General features: G+C 43.8%; 1 protein-coding gene across 3 annotated transcripts in view; it reads right to left on the bottom strand.

The window, feature by feature from the left end:
* The window catches only part of SEC14L1 (SEC14 like lipid binding 1), a 110,009-nt gene that overhangs the window by 67,666 nt on the left and 17,895 nt on the right, over positions 1-24,448 (bottom strand). The window contains exon 1 of one of the 3 annotated variants that reach the window (XM_075903577.2): positions 2,840-2,971. The exons of the other annotated variants lie outside the window; for them this stretch is intronic. Coding sequence (XP_075759692.1) covers positions 2,840-2,842 — 3 coding nt within the window. The 5' untranslated portion in view covers positions 2,843-2,971. Of the gene's footprint in view, positions 1-2,839; positions 2,972-24,448 lie in introns of those variants that run through there. 3 annotated transcript variants of the gene reach the window in all.

The following is a 24,448-nucleotide window of genomic DNA, read 5'->3' as shown; positions in this document are numbered from 1 at the left end:
TCAAGATGTGGGCATAACATGGATTTATATAGAGGCAATAAGATATTCTCTGTCTTATTCTCTATCCCTTTTTAATGATTCCCAACATTCTGTTTGATTTGTCTGCTGCACATTGAATGGATGTCATGTCACAGCTCAATTCCCCAACCTGGCACTTTGAGTGTAGATATGGGGGCTGGCTAGCAGAATAAACTCTGTAAGAACCTGTCTCTATAAATCTCAGGGTGCATCTACACTGCACCATTATTTTGAGATAACTAGCATTATTTCAAAATAACAATGCAAGAGTCTACACAGCCATTCTGTTATTTCAAAATAATTTCAAAATACTAGATGGCTTATTCTGAAATCTGTAAACCTCATTCTATGAGGAATAATGTCTATTCCATAATAGCTATTTCAAAATAAGGCATGTGTTGATGTTCCACTGCTGCTATTTCAAAATAGCCCCACATCAGGGCCATTCTAAGTTATTCTTCCCCAGTACCTCTGGGGCTCTAAATCAAGATAGCATGTCTACATTAGGGAAGCCTGGCTCAGACTAATTTTGAGGCTTCCCTGAAGTGTAGAAGTGTTATTTTGAAATAAATTATCTCAGAATATCTTAGTTCGAAATAAGAGTATAGTGTAGATGTACCCCCAGAGGCAAACTTGCCCGGTCTCAGATTCCCTGAGACCCAAAAAGAAAGATGACTGGTTTGCTGCCACCACCAAGTGTAAATAAAAATATAAAATAAGCCCTTTTCCAAGGAAAAGATCACTTGGATTCCACTCCCTGAGGCAAAAGTCTCTCTCCTAGACCAACATCCATTTGCTTAGAGTTGAGAGAACAAGCTGAGGTAAACAATGGGGCTCTGCTTCTCCCAGGTAACTTAGGCACGTAGGTTTAAGCGCACGCATGCACGCACAGTTAACCAAAACATAAAGAAAGCACTTTTATTATTAAAACAAGACTACTGTTGCAAGTATAGTAAATAACTGGGTGTTAAAAGTCATGGATTGAAAATAGACTCGGGGAGAATCCCTGGGCTATAATCCTTAGTTACAAAAAAGAAAAACAATTAAGGAGCTCAGACATGATTTCCAAACCCCCAAACAATGAAAACAATAACAACTTGGTGGACTATCTAAACTTCTCCCTACTTAAACATTTCAAGGAATCTGTTCCTGGGAGAGCCTGTCTCCCTGCTACCTGGTGAAAAACTGCTCTGACCCAAAAAAAAAAGTGGGTGGAAACCCCTCTCTCAGTTTGAAATTCCTTATCAGCATTTCATTGGCTTCATGCACAAAGCTCCCACCCTCAGGTGCATCTCCAGAGTTGCTTAACTCTTTTCTCACTCTCCAGGTAAGTTAAGACTCTCCTTAGCATCTCCTATTCATGACAGATGTTTTCAGAGAACTATCCACAATGACTCCAAGATCACTCTCTTGAATGGTAAATAGCTAACGTAGTCCCCTTCACACTGTACATACAGTTGGGATTATGTTTTCCAGTATGCATTATTTTGCATTTATCAATAATAAAATTAATTTGCCACTTTATTGCCCAGTCACCTGGTTTTGTGAGATCCTTTTGAAGTGCTTCACAGTTTGCTTTGAGCAGTTTAGTATCATCTGCAAATTTTGCCACCTTGCTGTTTATCCCTTTCTCCAGATCATTTACACTACATCTACTGGTTCCTCCTTGCCCACATGTTTGTTGACACCCCCCCCCAAAAAAAAAACAATTCTAGTTGATAAGTGAGGCATGATTTTCCTTTACAGAAACCATGTTGATCCCCCTCTGAAAAAAATTATGTTAATCTATGTGCCTGAGAATTCTGTTCTATACTATAGTTTCAACTAATTTGCCTGGTACAGAAGTTAGATTTACCAGTCTGTAATTCTTAGGATGACCTCTAGAGCCCTTTTTAAACATTGGCATCACATTTTCTATCCTCCAATCATTTGGTATGGCAAATGTATGGCAAAATTACCAGTCTCTGCAAACAAGCCAAGACTGAAAGGATATTAAGTAAAGTAGACTATCAACAAGCTACATTTATGGAGCACCTTTCCACTTGAAATATCAAGGATTTCAATGTGTTATAATACATTGATTGGTATAGCTATAACAGAATTATACACTAGTATAATTATGGGGGAGGAGGAGGGCCGGAGCAGGAGGAGTGCTGGGGGAGGGGACAGTGGGAAGGCAGGAGGAGATGCCAGGTAGGATATGGGTTCACTCCCATACACGCACCTCCACACCAAGTTCCATAAAGCTCTCTATATCCAAAACTTAAATATTTATTTTTGAATTATCATTCCATTTAAATTTTCATATACATGGAAGGAGCAAAGTGATATTGTAGGACATCTAAATAAACAGGAAAATTAAAATAACCTTTCAGAACAGAAACTGTACATTCACTACTACACTGAACAAGCTCAGCATTCCCTATTAAAGAAGGCATCAATAAAACCTCTTGGTATTTTATTTACTGATATTTCTATGGTAATCACTGAACTGACTGAACATTGTGATACCTGAATACAGCTCAGAACACTGTGTATCCATTTAATTCCTTGTAAGCCTTTGGTCAATGTGAAAGAACTGTTTAAATACTAAGTTCCAAAATTTATGGCAAAAAATAATTGGTTCATCTGTACAGCCAACTAATGGGATAATAACAAACACCTCTTTAAAAGACAGCCTGCAAGGACAATTCCATAAAAGGAACAGGATTGTAATTGGGATTTAATTGTTTTAGGTTCCATTAAAGTTCTTTTTACATAACGTCTCTCTCATTACCATTCTTTTGTTCAGACAATAACTGCAGGTTTCACTTGCACCTACCATTGCTGTTGAAGCAATCTCTCTTTAAGCGAATTCAACAGTCTTTTTTATATAGAATACTGGCATTTCTGTTCCTTTCTCTGATTCAGAATTATAGCATTTCCATGGTTACCGTGTAGACCACATTCTGTTCTAAATATGTCACAAAAAGCAGACCAAAATGCAGAGTTAGGAATTTTAAATAACTCTACAAATAGTTGTTATACAATCTACTTCTTGTAAGCTAGCTTTGAACCAGTACAGTGTAATGCAGGCAAATACGATATTTTACTAGGTAACCACTAAGAACCATCTGGAATATGAAAATACACAAAAACAATACAGTAAAAAAAAAAATCAAGATAAAGCTGATATAGCAGATATTTAAAAAAGCACCCTAAGAACACAATCTCTATACCAGATTAGACCTCCGGGACCAGAAAATTCTAGATAATGACTAAAAAATTCCATATAGTATTTAACAGTTGTGCAATACTGTAGGGGGGGGGGGGGGGGGGGGGAAGTACCACCACAAAAAAGAGAAGCAGTATAATAGGTTCAAGCTATCTCAGAAGTAACTACCTCTCAAGCTTTAGCATTATGATGAAGATACAATTTATTTTGTAAATGTAAATGTAAATTAAAATTACATTTATGTTCATATGGGATTTCCATCCACCTACATAGCACATTTGTCACTCATAATCATGAAAGCAGCAGGAAACCTACATAAACTTTCAATGAAATGGTCTTTCATGCACTTATTTGAGATCTCTCAAAAATACTTTTTAAAAGATACTACCATATATTTATAAGCTGCTGTCTGTATAATACTTGCTTGGTGGAGAACAGTCTTCAGCCTTTCAATCCATGAATCTTGCATCTTTATTGAATATTGACTTTCAGAACAACAACAAAAAGAAGTCACTTTAGAGCTCTTAGGAACACACTTGCATGCTTCAGTCATATTCAGAGTGGAAATAAGGGCCTGGTCTGTAGGGCTACGTCTACACTGCACAGTTATTTTGGAATAAATTATTCCGGAATAGTTATTCCGAAAAAACATATTTCAAAATAGCACGTCTACACTGCAGGGAAGTCTCAAAATTAGTCTGAGGCAAGCTTCCTAATGTAGACATGCTATCTTACTTTAGAGCCCCAGGAGGAATAAATTAGAATGGCGCTGGTGAGGGGCTATTTTGAAATAGCAGAAGTGGAGCGTCTACACACACCTTATTTTGAAATAGCTATTTTGGAATAGGTGTTATTCTTTATAGAATGAGGTTTAGAGACATCAAAATATAAGCCATCTGTTATTTCAAAATAATGGAATTGCTATGTAGTGACTCACATAGTTATTTCAGAAAAACGGCCGTTATTCCGAAATAACTTTGCTGTGTAGACACTCCCTAGGAGTGTGATTCAAAAAATGTCTGTGCAACGGTGTCCACCATACAAAAGACTGGACATGCTACTGTAACAAATTATTAGATTCATATAACAAATGGGAATATTGTTATAGTCAAGTTATATTGTGTTGTACTTAGGTAATCTGTTCTTGTGTTCCTGGGTTCAGAATACACGAAGCATGTGCAATAGGGATGTAAAATCCTGATTAATTGGTTTATGCAGGGGCGGATATAGGGCAGGGTGAGTGGGCCACCGCCCCGGGCCCCGTGCTTCAAGAAGCCCCATGCATGCGCCATGGCAAAGGGGGGCCCCCGCAAAATTGGGCTGTCTTGGGCCCCGCAAAATGGTCATCTGCACCTGGGTTTACGAGTTAACATATTGTTTAACCACTTAACCAATTAAAGAGAAGGTAGGTGGGGAGGGAGGGGGGAGGCGCTGTAGTGGCCCCTCAGGGCAGGCAAGGTCTGTACCAACTACCCTACAGCAATCCCTGCATGGGAGGTGCCCAGGCCTGCCACAGACAAAGGCAGTTCTGGCTGGGTGCACCAGTTAAACAGTCACATTCCTAATGTGCAATGAAGAGAGAACTTAAACTGAGCTGGTATAACATAACATCTCTCAAATTACTCTTATCCATCAGAATCTCAGCCTTTATTTAAGAGAAATAAATAAATCTCTAGCTATTACGTTTATTAAAAAAAAACACTAAAAACTGTGAGCTGACTGTAAGTCAGTATTTTTAAACTTTGTGTTGTGAATGTAAAGCATTAGTTCCCCTTGCTCAGCACCCAGGAACCCTGGTGGCTAGCTAAAGCTGGGCTGCAACCCGCACTTTGAAAACCAATGAGGAGTCCCTATCTATTCTTACATCATGTGCCCTAGAAGCACACGGCTAAGCAGGGGAGTTCAGGGGGACATAGACATACTGCCCTGAATACTAGCTCCACACTCCCATTGGCTGGAAACCCACATCCCTAGCTCTGCTGTGTGATAGGCACCAACAGTTCTCTTCAGCTGGGTCATTTCTGTAAGTGATGCAAATAGGTCTACTAAGAAACAACTTAAATAATGAATGGTCCTGCAGTTACTAAGAAAGACTGCAGAGAGCTGAAGCAGTATCTCCAGGAGGCTTTTAACAGCTGTGTTCATCTGTAAAATATTAACACAGATGCCTTGGTGACGATAATTTAAATGCCAACACCATTAGCTATTTTATTCCTCATGTATTAAAAAGAGGGAGGATCACAGTTCTGTAGTATATTGTAGTAGACCAAGGAACCTACATGAATTTATATGAGCATAATCAAGTTCCATATAGCAAGAGCCAAGTGGCACTCAGAGAGTACACACAGTCATATCTTGAACATCTACATAATTTTTGAGAATGGCATCTCATTCTGGGGAATCATATACCGTATTTTCTGGCGTATAAGACGACTGGGCGTATAAGACGACCCCCTAATTTTCCAGTTAAAACATAGGTTTTGGCCTATACTCGCCGTATAAGACTACCCCCCTTTCTGAGGCAACACCATTTAATAACATCAGATTTGATTTAAATAATTTTAATTAAAATGGTTTTGACTTGCAGGTACTTAAAATCCTTCAAAATCCTCATCATGTTCATCCTCTGACATCATAAGTTCATCAATGACATCTTGTGGTACATTTGTAAGACAGTCATCATATGGATCTAATTCCGAATCGGATGGTGTGGCTTCAGCTTTGGCTTCCCCTTCATCTTGCCACAAGAAGTCGTCCTCCATACCAGCCAAAGAATTTGATATGCCACACTTCTTGAAAGACTTGATTACTGTTTCTGCACCAATATCATTCCAGGCTTTTATGACAAAGTAACACAAAACATCCAATTGTGGCGCACGCATGTTTCCTCCTTTTGTGAATGACTTTTCGCCGCTAACCATCCACTCATTCCACTGTTCTCGAATGCGATCTTTAAATGACTTGTTTAGGCACACATCCAGTGGCTGTACCAATGATGTCAATCCTGCAGGAATAACTGCCACATCTGTGTTTATTCTTGCCAGCCTTTTCTTTGTGCTGGTACTTAAATGAGCCCTGAACATATCCCACACCAGTAGGCTACGTTCTTGACGAAGTCCACCTGGTGGCCTACTCCATACATTATCAAGCCATAGCTTTACCCCTTCTTCATCCATCCAGCCTTTTTCATTCACATGTACAAAAACTCCAACAGGGAACTTGATTTTCGGCATTGTTTTTCTTTTAAAAATAATCATTGGTCTTAGTTTGGCGCCATCAGCTGTACATGCTAGTACCACTGTAAAACTGGATTTCTCATGTCCTGTTGTTTTAATTAACACTGTTTTTGCACCTTTTGGATTAACAGTTTTATTTCCAACCATATCAAAATTCATAGGAGTTTCATCCATATTTCCGATCTGACTTAACGCATAGCCATGTTTCTTGCGCTGTTGTATTACATATCGATGGAAAAGACTTACTTTTCCGTCGAGATCTGCAGGTAATTTTTGTGCAATTTTGGTCTTTTGCCTCAGTACCAGATTATGCCTTTCCATGAACCTAGTACACCAGGATACAGTGGCCTTAAATCCTTTGCTGTGATCTGGGTTAGATTTGCCCCACTGAAGTGCAAACATACGTATTTTGTTTCGTGTCACTACATAACCATTTTGATGATGCTCATGCACCATGTCTGCTATGTGCTTTTCAAGTTCTGACCAATGTGGGGTACCTCTTCTTAATGCACACTTACTACTTGACATACTCTTTAATGCATCTTCATTTGCTTTCCAGTCTCGGACCATCTTTTCTGTTACTCCATATTGCCTTGCAGCAGCACAGTTATTATGTTCCTTGGCAAACTTTACAACTTTCAGCTTGAAACTGGCTTCAAATTTCCTTCTTCTTGTTGGAGCCATGATGGGGTCTTTTCTACCCACCCACTTACAGAACCAGGGGGCGTGGCCGTTCTCCCGCCAGGCGCCAGAGGGGGCGGGGACACTTGCACGCCCGGGGGTGCCCCCCCCCCATAGCCACGCGCCTAGGGCCGGTGCCCCCTCCAAGGGCTACGTGCCCGGGGCCGGCGCTCCCCCCGCCAAACGCCGCGCGCCCGGGGCCGGCGCTCCCCCCACCAAACGCCGCACGCCCGGGGCCGGCGCTCCCCCCACCAAACGCCGCACGCCCGGGGCCGGCGCTCCCCCCGCCAAACGCCGCGCGCCCGGGGCCGGCGCTCCCCCCGCCAAACGCCGCGCGCCCGGGGCCGGCGCTCCCCCCGCCGCGCCCGGGGCCCCGGGGCCGGGCCCAGCCCGCGCACTTGGCGGGGGGAGTGCCGGCCCCGGGTGCGCAGCGCTTGGCTGGGGAGCGCCGGCCCCGGGCGCGCAGCGCTTGGCGCGGGGAGCGCCGGCCCCGGGCGCGCAGCGCTTGGCGCGGGGAGCGCCGGCCCCGGGCGCACGGTGCTCCCCAGGCAAGCGCCGCGCGCCCCGGCGCTCCCCCCACCAAGTGCCGCACGCCGGGGGCGCGTGCTCCCCGCGCCAAGCGCCGCGCGCCTGGGACCGGCACTCCCCAGGCAAGCACCGGCGCTCCCCCTGCCAAGCGCCGCGCGCCGGGGGCGGGCACTCCCCGCGCCAAGCGCCATGCATCTGGGGCCGGCGCTCCCCACACCAAGCGCCGCGCGCCCGGGACCGGCGCTCCCCAGGCAAGCGCCGGGCGCCCGGGGCCGGCGCTCCCGCTCCCGACCCCCTTCTCCCGCTACACGCGGCACGGGGTTCGCACTAGCCGGCTTTTAAAAATGGCGGCACCGGCTTTATGCTAATGAAGCCCGGGAAATTCAAATCCCGGGCTTCATTAGTAAGTTCGGTATGCATACATTACCCCCCTAGTTCGAACTAGGGGGGTAGTGTAGACATACCCACTTTTACGTAATATAGCAATGTTTAGTCCCACTGTGATTTTAAACTGCATGTATTGAATTAAAGGCATGAAACCCATGAAATTATTTTACTTGTCTATTTTTTAAGTTAAACAAAATCACAATGTTATGCATTGCCAACATTCATCTTCCTAAGAAATTCACACTGTGGCATTGTCATTATCATAAAACAATTATTTGTTTACAGGTTAGCTTTGATATTTATCTCATCCTTTTCATTAAACTGAGCTGTAAGCAACATGGGTTGAATGTCCTATGACATGAATCTTTACAGTCACAAAACTATTTTAAAATTCAGCCATTATCCTACTCTATGTCCACAGGGGAATCTATTTTTTGGAAACATCAAATACTCTTTGCTGATCTAGTGCTGCTAACTCAAAATTTTAACAAAATACAGGACTATGTAGCACTTTAAAGACTAACAAGATGGTTTATTAGATGATGAGCTTTCGTGGGCCAGACCCACTTCCTCAGATCAAAGGAAGTGGGTCTGGCCCACGAAAGCTCATCATCTAATAAACCATCTTGTTAGTCTTTAAAGTGCTACATAGTCCTGTATTTTGTTTCAGCTACACCAGACTAACACGGCTACATTTATATCACTAGTCAAAATTTTAAGTAGTTCTAAAATTGCATTTTCTAGAATCTGTTTGATATGCGATGATCAGAGGCACACTTTTAGAACGGAAGATTCTTACAATACATTTATTGATCCATGTTTATTTTAGAATGTATCAACTTTTATATTAACTCATTGGGACTTGTCGCAGGGCAGTCCTTCCTTCCCCCTTCCCAGGGTATAGGGTCCCGTCTCCCTGGGCTATCTGAGCCCACGGCACACCCTGCGTAAGCGGTAAACCACCCATAATCTGGACCCTCCCCTTGGGGCTAGATGGCCTAACCACCAGAGATAGTAAAACAAAGTTGCTCGCCAGCCATTTAAAGCAGGGTTGGATAGCCCAATGGCCGGAGTCCATAAATCAGTTACTTGTAGGCCCTGTAAAGCACGGCTGGGTAGCCCAATGACCAGTCAGTATCAAAGTCAATCACCGGCCCTTTAAGGCAGGGACAGATGGCCCAATAGCCAGAGTCACAGGGCTGGGGGCTGTGCCCCAGTAGGGGGAATTGGACCCACCCTACCCACCAGGTCCCACCCCAGGGCCCTGTGAGTGGCAGAATGGTCTACCACTCCCTCGACTGGGAATCCAACTGAAACATGCCGAGGATCTCTGGGTGAGAAAGGCTGCTCCTGCACCCTCCCTGGGCCACTTCCTACCTGATCCAATGGGCCAACTTCCCACATGGTAGCTGGGTCTTCTGACTCTTCCGGGGCCATATTTCCCTAATGGCCTGAAGTGGTTATGCTCCAACAGGTGTTGGAGCCTCCAAAGCTTGCCCCTTGGGCGGCTGGCTGCTGCTGTTCAGGAGCTCCAACCTGACGTCCTTCTCCTCTGGCAGCCCAGACTGAGCCTCTCCCCAGGCTTTTAAACCTGGGCTACAGTCTGAGCATGCCTGGCAGGGCTGTGAAGGCAGGACTGCTTCAGCCTGGATAACCTTGCTAAACACTGTTAGTTCAGGGCAGGGCTGGTACACCCCATCACAGGACGGTATGTGAAAATGTCATCATTTGTTAATTTGTTTTTTTATTATTTACTAAGACAGCTATAGGGTAAGGCTCAATGTATTCCTTTTAGGTAAATATTAAAACCATTTTACGTGGTTTGGCTCAGAGAGGTTAAGAGATTTACATTAAGCATCAGAATCATTGGTGGAGTTGAAAACAGAATAAAATCTCCTGCTTTATTTACACTCCCTTCCCCCAAACGCGGGTCAATGAAAGAAGAGTACAAAGTAGTAAAATGAACCGCATGCACATAGGTCTAAATTTAGCTTAGAGGCACAGGCCTATGAGTGCTATTGTAATACCAATAATTTACATCAGTGTTTCTCAAACTGTGCTCTGTGGAGCCTCAGGGCTCCATGAGACATCTCCAGGGGCTCCATGAGGTTGACAAACTGGAAACATCGATATGTACAACACACACAATCAGTGGACCCACTGGGGCTCCACATAAATTTTTACACATGTAAAGAGCTCCAGAGCCCAAAAAGTTTGAGAACCACTGATTTACATTATAAATAGTATACTTACAGAATCTATTGTCAATGGAAAAATTCAAAACAAACTGTAAAAAGAGGACTAGGAAATTGACCATTAGTCCCTACAACTGCTGTCAGAAGTGCCAGGTAGAACACTTGTATGCAGCTGAACATACAAGTTAAATCCTGCCAGTCCACTGGTCTCAATGGAACAGCAAGAGAATGGAGCAAAATAGATACTGGAGGGCTTACACAGAAGTTAACATGCAGCTAGCTATGCAAGCTAAGAAAGTGTCACAAGAGGATTCAATCTCATGCTACATTAGAATGCCAATCAGAATGTAGGAAGAAATCCTAACCCATTCCTCTCCATATATGTATTGGACTACACAGATGACTTAGGTATGTTATGGGATATTTATCAAGTTCTAGCTGCTGCCAACTGCATGCCAGCAGACTACTGATCTGATCATGTGTAGCAACTTCTATGTCTGTTACCTTCCTTATGTACAAACAGGAAATATACCTAGTACAAAGTTAGTTCAAAAGTAACACTTTCAACATTCCTTCAGCTTTGGTTTACTTTTAAAAAACAGTGAAAAAAAATTGTATGTAATCTTCATGGTTTTTTTCAGAGAAAGGTGGGCTCAATTTAGTCACACAGAGAATAAATGAGTTCAAAAGAAACAGTTCACATTGACATAATGAACAGAATTCAATCTCTGCATTATGCAGATCATGAAACATCTTTCCAGAAATATGTAATTTCATGAATTCAGCATTGAGGGCTTTAAGCTACAGCCCAATGAATTATAAAATTATATGTTTTTGCTGTGTACATTAAAAAGCAATATCTGAGGATATTGGTGACTGATGTTTCTGAACCTAATCCAACATTGATGGCATTCACCTTTTCCACTGAATAAAGAAAAATAAATCACTTGGAAAACAAACTATTCATGTCAGGAAACTAATCATTGCCCTCCTATTGTGGCCCAAACAAATGTAAGCATTGCACTATGCTTCCCACAGTTCTGAAAGATCTGAGAGGCCATTAACGCACACACACTTTTTAAAATCTTACATAATTAACATCTTTTACAAAAATAAGGATAGGATATAAAAGCTAGGCATGTAAGCGACTAGTCAACTAGTCCCTTGACTAGTTGCCCCTTCCCCCTTGCTGCCTCCATCAGGAACTAATATTTTGGATTTTGTACACAATCTACAAAATATTAGAGACTCTCTAACCCTCGCTCAAAAGAACTTACAGGATCCTCAGCAAGAGCAGAAGGCCTGGTATGATAAACATACCAGAGAGCGATCCTTCAAGGTAGGTGAGCAAGTCATGGTCTTCAAGGTGCCCTAGGCCAATAAGATCGAAGCATCATGGGACAGACCATTCACAGTCCAAGAGCACCTAGGAGCAGTTAATTACCTCATAGCATTTCCTGACCCTGACCTTAAGCCTAAGATATATCACGTTAATTCTCTGAAGCCCTTTTATTCCTGAGAATTCAAGGTTCTTCAGTTTACTACCCAGGAGAAGGAAAACGCAGAGTGGCTCGAGGGAGCCTACTACAATGGAAAAGGCAAGGGTGAAGTAGAATGCATATCGTTGGAGCTGTGCACCAGGTTTACCCCAATGTTCTCAGTCACCCCGGGATGGAACAAATAGGTGTTTTACTCCATTGACACAGGTGATGCTCACCCAGTGAGACCCCAACCCTACCGAACGGCTCCTTCGGCCAAAGCAGCTAAAGAGAAGGAGATCAAGGACATGCTAGAAATGGGTGTAATTTGCCCTTCAAAGAGCACATGGGCTTCTCTGGCACTCCTATTCCCCAAACTGGATGGAGAAATCCACTTTTGCATGGACTACTGGAAGCTGAATGCTGTAACTCGCCCAAACAACTATCCAATGCCACACACAGATGAGCTATTGGAGAAAGTGGGGCATGCCCAGTTCATCTCCACCCTAGACTTAACCAAGGGGTACTGGCTGGTACCTCTTGTAGCAGCTAAGGGAAGCTCAGCCTTCATTTTCCATATGGGGCTGTATGAGTTTAATGTTCTCCCTTTTGGGCTGCGCAATGTACCTGCAACCTTCCAAAGGCTTGTGGATAATCTACTAACCAGATCTGGAGAATTTGCAGTGGCTTATCTGGATGATGTGGCTGTATTCTCAGATTCATGAGCAGAACACCTAGAACACCTCCAAACTGTCTTCCAACACATAACAGGTCTAACGGTTAAGGCCAAAAAATGTCAAATTGGACTAAACAGGGTGACTTACTTTGGACACCAGGTGGGTCAAGGAACTATCAGCCCCCAACAGGATAAGGTAGAAGCTATCCAAAACTGACCTATCCCTAAGTCAAAGAAACAGGTCCAACCCTTCTTAGGCTTGACCAGATATTACAGGTGATTTGTACCACACTACAGTCAGATTGCCGCTCCCAGGAAGCTTTTAAATAGCTTAAGGCTGCCCTTATGTCTAACCCTGTACTAAGGGCCCCAGACCATGACAAGCTTTTCGTCGTCACCACAGACATGTCCAAGCATGGTCTGGGAGCAGTTCTGATGCAGACAGGGCCAAACATTACCCTGTCATGTTTCTCAGCAAAAAACTAAGAGGGAAAGTCATTGGTCTGTCTCAGAGAAAGACTGCTATGCCATTGTGTATGTTCTAGAGAAGCTGTGACCATATTTGGGGTCAACACTTTGATTTGCAGACTGACCATTCTGCTCTGCAGTAGTTTCATTCAGTCAAAAAGACTAACAAGAAAGTCCTTTGGTAGAGATTGGCTCTCCAAGACTTTGACTTTGACATACAACACATCTCAGGTGCTTCTAACAAAATGGATGATACACTCTCCTGTGAAAATTTCCTAGACTAAAGCAGTTAAATCTCTCCCTATATCCAAGTCATTGTATTTCACACATTTGGGGAATAATGTTTAGTTCTTTGTGTACTCAGTATTAATGTAGTATGCATATACTTTATTAACTATGTTTTATCCTGGATCTCCAGGAAGAAATCATAGACAATGTGGGCCAGCCTGTCCAGCACTGTCTTTGATTTGGGGGGGGGGGGCATGTGATGGATAGGAGGAGTGCTGGCCAGCACCTGGTGACTAAGGGGTTAAAGTTAGGTAGCTAGCAAGAATGTTGGGAAGGAGCCAGAACCACCAATGGGTATAGAGTGATGAAATTTGAATCATATAAGATACCTTGCCTGTTTTCTTTGTGTGGGAGATTTAAACCAGGAGTTGAGAGACACAGAGGGTATGTCTACACTACAGCGCTAATTCGAACTTACTTAGTTCGAATTAGGTAATTCGAACTAAGCTAATTCGAAGTAACGCGTCTAGAACTAAAAACTAGTTCGAATTAGCGTTTTGCTAATTCGAACTAGCATGTCCACATTAAGTGGACCCTGAACTGGGCTTAAGGATGGCCGGAAGCAGTGCTGGCAGGGCATCAGAGGAGGACTTAGAGCGTGGAGATGCTGTCTCAGGCTAGCCGAGGGCTGTGCTTAAAGGGACCCGACCCCCACCCCGGACAGACAGTTCTCAGGGGTGCCCCGCTTGAAAACCAGTCCTGGCTTGGAGTGCCCGGAGTGCCCACACTGGGCACATCACAGCACTCGGCCATCAGACTGCAGGCTGCCATCTGGGGAGAGGAGGCAATTGGGGGGCTGCAGGAGAGCTTCCACACCCAGAAGCCCGCAGAGCCAGCCCAGTCCTCCCCATTGGGGGCTCGTACCCCATTCCTCCCTCACCTCCTTCCATTTACCCTTCCCTAGCCCCTTTTCTTGATGTACAAAATAAAGGACAATTGTGTTCAAAAATGGAATCTGCTTTATTGAACAAAACTGGGGGAGACTGGGAAAAGGAGGTGGGAGAGGGGAAGAGAGAGGCTGGGAGAGGGGAGGGTAACTACAATGATCAGGGGTTGGGAACAGGTCCCATATGAAGAGAAGCTACAGAGACTGGGACTTTTCAGCTTAGAAAAGAGGAGACGAAGGGGGGACAGGATAGAGGTCTCTAAAAGCATGAGTGGGGTGGAAAGGGTGCATACAGAAAAGTTCTTCATTAGTTCCCATAAAGAAGGACTAGAGGACACCAAAGGAAAGAAATGGGTAGCAGGCTTCAAACTAGTAACAGAAAGTTCTTCTTCACAAAGCAAAGAGTCAACCTGTGGAACTCCTTGCTGCAGGAGGCTGTGAAGGCTAGAACTGGAACAGAGTTTAAAGGGACGTGAGATCAAGTCATGGAGGTTGGGTCCATGGAGTGCTATTAGCCAGGGGGTAGGAGTGGTGTCCCTGCCCAAGGTTTGTGGAAGGCTGGAGATGGATGGCACGAGACAAATGGCTTGGTCACTGTCTTCGGTCCATCCCCTCCAGGGTCCCTAGGGTTGGCCGCTGTCGGCAGACAGGCTACTGGGCTAGATGGACCTTTGGTCTGACCCAGGACGGCCATTGTAAGCTCAGGGCTCAGGGTCGGGGGTCTCAGTGGACCTCCTTGATTTTCATGCACACCTGCTCTTGGGTGGCCAGGCTGGCAGCTCTCCTGCCCTAGACGGCCACTTTCCTGTGCCTAGTGCGGAGATCATGGACAAAGTCCACGATGTCCGCACTAGCCCAGGCGGGTGCCCGCCTCTTGCGGTCCCGGGCAAGCTCCCGGGAGCCGCCAGCCTGGTCCCGGGAAGAGGGGGAGGGCTGGGGGGCATCGGGTGGCTGGCTCGATCCGTGCCAGGTGCAGGGTCTGCTGGCTGGGTGCTGGCAGGCTTGCACCTGGCACGGGCACTGTAGCCAGCCCGTGCCCCTTTAAGGGCTCCGGGGCCGGGAGGGGGGCAGACGAGTTTCCCTGGTGTTGACCAGAGTGGCCACCAGGGAAAGCTGGGGAGGGCTAGCCTCCCACTAGTTCGAATTAAGGAGCTACACACCCCTTAATTCGAACTAGCTAGTTCGAACTAGGCTTAATCCTCGTAAAATGAGGATTACCTAGTTCGAACTAAGCGCTCCGCTAGTTCGAATTAAGTTCGAACTAGCGGAGCGCTAGTGTAGCGCCTAGGAAAGTTAGTTCGAACTAACGTCCGTTAGTTCGAACTAACTCTGTAGTGTAGACATTCCCAGAATGATTTAAGACCAGGCAGGATTATCATGAACTTCTCTGTGTGAATCCATGCCTCCCCTCCCCCATTCACTATAATAAGAACTGCTCCCAGAGATTTTCTCTGTGTTTTAATTTGTTTTACTTAGTTGCTCTGCAACACCCAGCAATCAAGTATGCTTTATCAAGGACATCATCTGTTTTGTAATAAAAATCACTTGTTTAAGGTGGTGATTTGATTCTTGAGTCCTGGAAAGTAACAGGAGGCCTGTCTGTATGTGTCTGCCTGCCTAGACTGAGCAGTCAGCTAATAGAGACTGCAGCTTGGTTCCCCCCCCCCTTTTTTTCAAGCTCTTTTGTGGAAAAAGAGCTTGGGGTACCTTTGGGAAAGGAATTCAAGCATTCCCTCCTGTTTCTATGGGATACATCTACTAATTTGAATCTGTTGTATTAACTTAAAAATTAAAAAACCTTAAGGGCAGATTCACTTTTGCATCAGAGCAGCACAGAAGACCTAGTACATACCAGCCAATCAAACTCAGTTTACAGCTGTTTTGCATCACTAAAATTACAAGTATCCGCATATATTTTAACTGCTGTTCATTCTATACAAGTTACTAAAAATACGCTATTCATTTATTTTTAGAATGCATTTTCTCATTTGTGAAGCGAGAAACCATCAACGACAACACAAAGTCTATGTCCACATTACCGGGTTATTCTGAAATAAGTTATTTTGAAAGGCTGTGTCTAGACTGGCCAGTTTTTCTGGAAAATCAGCCACTTTTCCGGAAAAACTTGCCAGCTGTCTACACTTGAATTTGCGCAAAAGCAGTGACTTCCTACTGTAAGAAATCAGTGCTTTTTGCGGAAATACTATGCTGCTTCCGTTCCGGCAAAAGTGCAAATCTTTTGCGCAAAAGGGCCAGAGTAGACAGCTCAGATTTGTTTTCCGCAAAAAAGCCCCGATCGCGAAAATGGCGATCGGGGCTTTTTTGCGGAAAAGCACGTCTAGATTGGCCACGGACACTTTTCCGCAAAAAGTGCTTTTGCGGAAAAGCGTCCGTGCCAATCTAGACGCTCTTTTCCAAAAATGCTTTTAACGGAAAACTTTTCCGTTAAAAGCATTTCCGGAAAATCATGCCAGTCTAGACGTAGCCAAACAGTAATTCCTGAAATAACTATTTTGAAGCAAGCTTATTCCTCTTTACAAGCAGGAGTTATTATTTTAAAATAACAAGCCCATTACTTCAAAATAACAGGTTTGGTAGTATGGGTGTTTCCCTTGTTATTTTGAAATAAGTTGATTATCATGAAATAACTCCCCAATGTAGACTTGCCAAAAAAACACAAGCTAAACCAGAAAAAGACATTTTTACTCCAGAAAAAGACTGTCCACAAGAGGAAGTATAATACTATAATATTTCTAATAGCAAATTTCCCTGTGTAGTCAAGCCCATATTTTTAATAAAAAAATTACAAAAACCACAATTTCATAAAAGAGTTAAATAAAAGGACCCACACTTACATGTTTTTAAACCTACTGTTACAAATTATATACTAGATTACTATAACAGACTGAAAAACAGAATTTGGAGAATGAGTTATTTCTCTATCTAGTCTGTGCACTTGAAAGACCTGGATGAGAGGACAGACTGCACCCTCAGCAAGTTCATATATGACACTAAGCTAGGGGGAGAAGTAGATATGCTGGAAGGTAGGGATACGGTCCAGAGTGACCAAGACAAATATAAGGATTGGGCCAAAAGAAATCTGACAATGTTCAACAAGGACAAATGCAGAGTCCTGCATTTGAGATGGAAGAATCACATACACTGTTACAGGATGGGGACTGACTGCCTAAGCAACAGTTCTGCAGAAAAGGACCTATGTGTTACAATGAACGAGAAGCTGGATTTGACTCAACAGTGTGCCCTTGTAGCCAAGAAGGCTAACAGAATCTTGGGGTGGGGATCTACGCAAGCGATTATTATTCTTTATGCAGCATAATGAGGCCATATCTGCAGTATTGCATCCAATTCTGGGGCCACATTACAAGAAGGATGTGGATGCATTGGAGAGAGTCCAATGAAAGGCAACAAAAATGATGAGGGGCTGGAACACATGAATTATAAGGAGAGGCTGAGGGATTTGGGCTTATTTAGTCTACAGAAGAGAAGAGGAGGTGGGGAAGATTTGATAGCAGCCTTCAACGTCTTGAAGAGAGATTTCAGGGAGGATGGAATAAGGATGTTCTCAGTTGTGACAGAATGAGGAGCAAAGGTCTCAAGTTGCAGTGGTGGAGGTCTAGGCTGGATATTAGGAAAAATGATTTCACTTGGAGGGTGGTGAAGCACTGGAATGGGTTACCTAGGGAGGTGGTGGAATCTCCATCCCTAGAGATTTTTAAGTCTTGGCTTGACAAAGCCCTAGTTTGGAAGACTTACAAGTCATAGAACCATAGGGTATATCTACACTACAAAGTTAATTCGAACTAACAGCCGTTAGTTTGAATTAACTTTGATAGGCGCTACACACGCGAACCGCTAGTTCAAACTTAATTCGAACTAGCGGAGCGCTTAATTCGAACTAGGTAAACCTCATTCCACGAGGACTAACGCCTAGTTCGAATTAACTAGTTCGAATTAAGGGCTGTGTAGCTACACAAGTGGCTACAAAGCCCTTAATTCGAACTAGTGGGAGGCTAGCCCTCCCCAGCTTTCCCTGGTGGCTACTCTGGGCACCACCAGGGAAACTCGTCTGCCCCACTCCCGGCCCCGGAGCCCTTAAAGGGGCACGGGCTGGCTATGGTGCCCGTGCCAGGTGCAAGCCTGCCAGCACCCAGCCAGCAGACCCTGCACCTGGCACGGCAAGAGCCAGCCACCCGCTGCCACCCAGCCCTCCGCCTCTTCCCGGGACCAGGCTGGCGGCTCCCGGGAGCCTGCCCAGGTCCGCAAGAGGCGGGCGCTCGCCTGGTCTAGTGTAGACATCGTGGACCTCATCCACGACCTCCGCTCTAGGAACAGGAAAGTGGCCGTCTAGGGCAGGAGAGCTGCCAGCCTGGCCACCCAGGAGCAGGTTTGCATGAAAATCAAGGTGGTCCACTGAGGCCCCCCGACCCTGAGCCCTGAGCTTAGAATGGCCGCACTGGGTCAGACCAAAGGTCCATCTAGCCCAGTAGCCTCTCTGTCAACAGCGGCCAACACTAGGTACCCTGGAGGGGATGGACCGAAGACAATGACCAAGCCATTTGTCTGGTGCCATCCATCTCCAGCCTTCCACAAACAGAGGCGAGGGACACCATTTCTATCCCCTGGCTAATACCACTCCATGGACCCAACCTCCAAGACTTTATCTCACTTCTCTTTAAACTCTGTTCTAGTTCTAGCCTTCACAGCCTCCTGCAGCAAGGAGTTCCACAGGTTGACTATATGCTTTGTGAAGAAGAACTTTCTGTTGTTAGTTTGAAGCCTGATACCCATTCATTTCATTTGGTGTCCTTTAGTCCTTATATTATGGGAACTAATGAAGAACTTTTCTTTATGCACCCTCTCCACACCACTCATGCTTTTACAGACCTCTATCTTATCCCCCCTCAGTCTTCTCTTTTCTAAGCTGAAAAGTCCCAGTCTCTTTAGCCTCTCTTCATATGGGACCTGTTCCAAACCCCTGATCATTTTAGTTACCCTCCCCTCTTCCACCCTCTCTCTTCCCCTCTCCCACCTCCTTTTCCCAGTCTCCCCGAGTTTTGTTCAATAAAGAGAGTTTCTATTTTTGAACACACGTGTCCTTTATTTTGTACATAAGAAAGGGGGGCTAGGGAGGGGTAAGTGGAAGGAGGTGAGGGAGGAATGGGGTCCGAGCCCCCGATGGGGAGGACTGGGCTGGCTCTGCGGGCTCCTTGGGGTGGGAGCTCTCCTGAAGCCCCTTGATTGACCCCCCCCCCTCCGGATGGCAGCCTGCGGCAAGTGCAGCAGGGCTGATGGCCAAGTGCTTTGATGTGTCGAGTGTGGGCACTCAGGGCACTCCAAGCCAGGACTAGAAAAACGCTAATTTGAACTAGTTTTTAAGTCTAGATGCGTTAATTCGATTAGCTTAGTTCAAATTAACTAATTCGAACTAAGTTTGTTCGAATTAGTGCTGTAATGTAGACATACCCATAGGGTTGGAAGGGAGGTCATTTAGTCCAAACCTCTGTACAAAGCAGGACCAACCCCAACTGAATCATCCCAGCTGACATCGTCCTGGTTGGGATAATTTAGTTGGGATTGGCCCTGCTTTTAGCATGGGGTTGGGTTCAATGACTTTGTGAGGTCTTTTCAAACCCTATAATTCTATGAAATAATGTTGTGTATGGCCATTTTTACTGTTTCCCTTTTATTATCTGTTAACCAGTTTCCATCTTTTCAGTGGCTATTTCACAAAACAGTGAAAACAATTTTTTAAAAGAAAACATGACTAAGACAATAAAATTGGCATGGGATTTAAGGGCAGGTATAATACCCACAAGTACTTTTCTTTAAAAAAATGAATTAAAATCAACTATATTTCAAATTGACTGATATTCCTTTACAAGAAAAGGGATGATTTGCTGACAAACCAGAAAGGAATAGGAAAACAATACAACTGCAGAACTGTGGTGTGACAGGGTGAGGTCACAGAAGACCCTTTGGGGGTGCCTCACGGAATCCTGACAAGGCCACTCGCCTTCCTGCTCTCTGGGGCTCCTACCTGCTCTTTCCTGCTGGGCCAGCTCCCTGGTCTCCCACAGGCAAGCTGAGATCAACGCCCTCCTTAGATTCTCATTAGAAGCAGTATAGACACTGAATCTCTTCAGGTCCAAACAAAGTGCAGTTTACGGCCCATCTCCCCAGGATACCATTCCCCAAATGGGATCAAAACCCCCCAATGACTTATTTGTGTTAGCCCACGTTAGAAATGAAAAGGGGAAATGTACACACCGATTGCTCCCCCAGGTAATTTACACTGAGCTTGAAAAGTAAGTAAAAATGATTTTATTAAGTACAAGCAGTAGGATTTAAGTGGGTATAAGTAAGATCAGGCAGAGCAAAGTAGTTTACAAACTCAAAATAACAGAAAATGTTGAGCTAACGCTAACACTGAAACCTCAGAACACAAACTCATTACAAACTCACCCTAAAACTGTCTCTTTTCCAGCAAAGCCTTCAAAACCAAGGTTCTCTCTCACCCTGGGATCTTTTGTTCCTTCCTTTGGCTGTGCCAGCCAAAGATAAAAGACTCCTACTTTCCTATTGTTTTTAAAGATTCCCTTTTTGCATGGGAAGTCACATGACCAGTTTGGGTGGACATGTGACTTCCCCCAAACCAACCACTGCCAAGACTTAAGGTCAAAAGGCTATTTGCATATGATTGCCCAGGCCTCCCTTGATGACTTTCATTCACACATTTAAAACCCATAAAGTATTCCCTACTCCATATGTCTAATTTTACACACAAGAATGATACATACACCAATATAAGATAAACAGATGCAGTGGATTAAGACATGAAGATTGATAGGTTACATGAAGTAATTGCTCAAAGCACCTGTGAGCTATGTACATTTAAGTCCATTTCATAAACCATGGGGAGATGGTGAACTGTCAAACATGGATTATATTTTAGTTTACAAATCTAAAAGAGAAGACATAGGTATGGAGAACTTTAACAGGGAAGTATATTTATACTTTGTGGAATTCTATTTCACTTTTGTAATTCATTCATTTAAACTCAGAACCTTATGGGCAAAAGTCTCTAACACAGATCTATTAAAAATAAACTAAGAAAAGCAGGCAAGTCATCTTGTCAGAAAACTCAAATGCACACATATTTACTAAAATGTTGCAGTTGAACATTGCTCCATTAGTTTGTCCAGTTTTATGCTCAATGAGTTTTAAGGTGCTTTCGGACTACTGTGCTAAAAGGAGGTTTTTTTGCCACAACTACAATTTATTATCAGCTAGAAAGGATTTCATCCTTAAAGCGTCATGAAACGAACTCTGATTTTTGTTTTAAGAGAAACTAAAAACATTCAACAATTAATGGGAATGGTAATTTAATTCTTGAAACTGAATGACTGTGGAAAGAGTTTATAGGCAGATTTTTCTGAAGTGCTCAACACTCAGCAGCCTTCAATGTTATCAATGGGAACCAACGGACACCAAACACTTATGAACCTCTGTCCACTTCATCTAGATGCCCAAAGAGGAGCACACTTCTTTTGAACGCCTGTTTCCACTTAAAAGTGCTCAGCACTTTTGAAAACCTAGCCTTTAGTTCTCAATCCAGTTTTCATAAAAATAATAAATTTGTAAAAATATATACAGTCAATATTAACATACAGTACCAATGTAGGTCTGATGCACACTAATCATGTACAGCCACCGAATTAGGATATAAAGTTAATTTTTAAAATGAAATTTGGAAGTGTGAATGGTACATATTTATAGACAGAATGTAAATGTAATAAACTTCCATAATTTTTCTAAATAATCAGCACCTTTGGTGTTGAAATCTAGAATATTAATTTCCTTAAAACATGGCATATGTTTCCTTCTGCACAAACTCATCCTGCAGAATATTTGCTGAATATCAAAATGTGATGCTAAGAGCATCCCAATGCCCGAGGCCAAGATGGTCCTCAGTACCTAGCATTGACTCTGACCAGCTTAGCACACCACTCCAACTCACTATTAGAGCTGGCCATGTTGTAAGAACAATTGGGGAAAGAAAATTACCGTGAACAAAAAACTACTTTTTTGTGTTTGCAATCATTTCTATTCCAAATCCTTTTACTTGGTAACACTTCAATATCTTGTTTTTCTACACAAGGTTTTGAAAGTGCTATAGTGAGAGGGTTTGATGAGCTCTGCAGAAGACACAGTTTTAAACTGGCTAGGGATTGGAGAGGCTGCGAGTCTCATTCTTGCACCAGACTGGTGCAAGCCTCAATGAGATCACTGTACTAGGTGTGCTGTTGGTTTGTCAGGGCTCTGAGCCAAAGATACACAGCACAGACTCACACAAGATTACAGGGCAGCCAGTGACAACCCTTTACCAGTCTCGGTAAACCCCCAAACCATCACGAAGCAGCTATTTTTATAACGTTTAAATTTATTTGGCATTTAAACTCAAAGGAACACTAACTCATGTCATCTAGCCAGCATCACAGCTTATATTTTTCCATCTTAAATACTGATCTCTTAGCCTCATGTGCCAAGAGTAGTATATTTGAAGGACTCCATCATTCTAATGTTGTCATTATAAAGACTAAGCTGTATACTGTACATAACTTACATAAGAAAATTTAACTCTTCAACTTCAAAAGATCTACTAATGAGCATTATTATTCTAGAAGGGTTTTGAAAGCAACTTCTTCTGTTTTTTTCTTTGTTAACTTGAAAAAAGGCTGAAAACCAGTAATTTCCCTCATTTCAGCTACTTTTGGCATTATGTAAATTGGGACATGAGAAGGAGGAGAACAACATACAGAGGTGGTGAAGAATCATACTTGGTTTGATGAATATGACTTTCTCTTCATGTTACTTTTCAATAAGCTGATGTTAAATATGCTCTGGTTTAACCAAAAGTTATTGTGCTAGAAACAAAAATCTTTGGATAAATTTCTCTGGCCTGTTTGAAGGTCAGAATAGATTATAACAATCATTTTAAATCTTGACGTCTATAATTATTTGGAGTTAGCAAAAGAGAAAACTTTTAAATAAAATATCTATGACTCTTTACAATAATATTCTTTGAGATCATAGTAGTTCAATTAAAGCCTAATGCAATACATTACAATGAAAATGCAGCCCCCAAAACAAGTAGCATGACCAGGAAATGGGAAGATATAAAGAGGTCTGGAGCTGGGAGAAATCAAAGATTCACCACAGAGACTAATTCTATCCCATTGTCAGGAGTACTTTATGTATCATTTTTATACAGCCTCGCTCTATGGCCACTCAAGTCAGAGGATCCACAAGATGCCTGACTTTCCCATAGCTTACTCCATAAGTTCTCTTCAACGAGAGCCTCCAAATATGCAAGAAGAGGGGGCTGGATATTCCCCAGCCTGAATCCATTGCTATCCATAGATCAGGCAAACAGTTCAGAGCCCAAACTCAGGGCAGGGCAGCAAGCAGATAAACAGTTCTTAGTCCAGGTCCTTGGTTCAGGGAGGAGCAAATAAACAAACAATTCTGTAATTCTGGAACAGCCGAGGGGACAGACAATCACAGAGTGGGATAAGCTTCCAGTCAGGTGGGTTGCTAGGGCCAGGTGCTGCCCACCAAGGCTCAGGGAGGGGCTCCTCTACCTTGGGGTCAGAGGGCAGCCACACTGTCCCATTACACACACCCCTCCTCAACTCCAGCTCCCAGTTATCGGGGCTGGACTCTTAACCCTTTCCTATGCACGACAAACAATCCGCATTGGTATTCTCTTTTCCCAGGTGGTGATGAATCGTGAATGCGTACTTTCTACTGATATATAGGAGTGGGTGCTCCTCTTTAGCTATGGTCTAGGAAAGAACAGCCCCTAGTCCTACCTCTGAGGCATCTTTCTGTACCACAAAGTGGTGGTCAAAGTTAAGACTGAATAGTACCGGTTCTCGACAGAGGCAATCTTTAAGATTCTGGAATGCTGCCTCACACTCCGGTAACCACCGCATGCATTGTGGACTGTCTTTGGTTAAGAAGGCAATGAGGAGTGCAGCAATGACCACAAATTGGGGAACGAAGCAGTGGTAATATCTGGCTAGTCCAAGGAACTGCCGCACCTTCCGCTTTGTCGTAGGTACTGGGTAGCTCTGAATGGCGTGGACCTTGTCTACAAGGGGGCACATGAGGCCATGTCCAAACTGGTATCTGAGGCAGGTGGTCTCCTGCCATCCAATTTGGCACTTCTTCAGATTGGCAGTTAGGCCCGCTTCCCAAAGAGTTCAAAGTACCGCTGCCACTTGTAGGAGATGTTCTTCCCATTTGTAACCGTAAATGATGTCATCATCCAGGCAGGCAGCAGTGTATTATGTATGGAGGCTTAGGAGGT

Source organism: Pelodiscus sinensis, chromosome 20 (assembly GCF_052426305.1).
Source record: "Pelodiscus sinensis isolate ZL-2025 chromosome 20, ASM5242630v1, whole genome shotgun sequence".
In the NCBI taxonomy this organism is placed as follows: domain Eukaryota; kingdom Metazoa; phylum Chordata; order Testudines; family Trionychidae; genus Pelodiscus; species Pelodiscus sinensis.
Note: the sequence above shows the minus strand (reverse complement) of the source record. Positions and strands in the feature narration are given on the sequence as shown.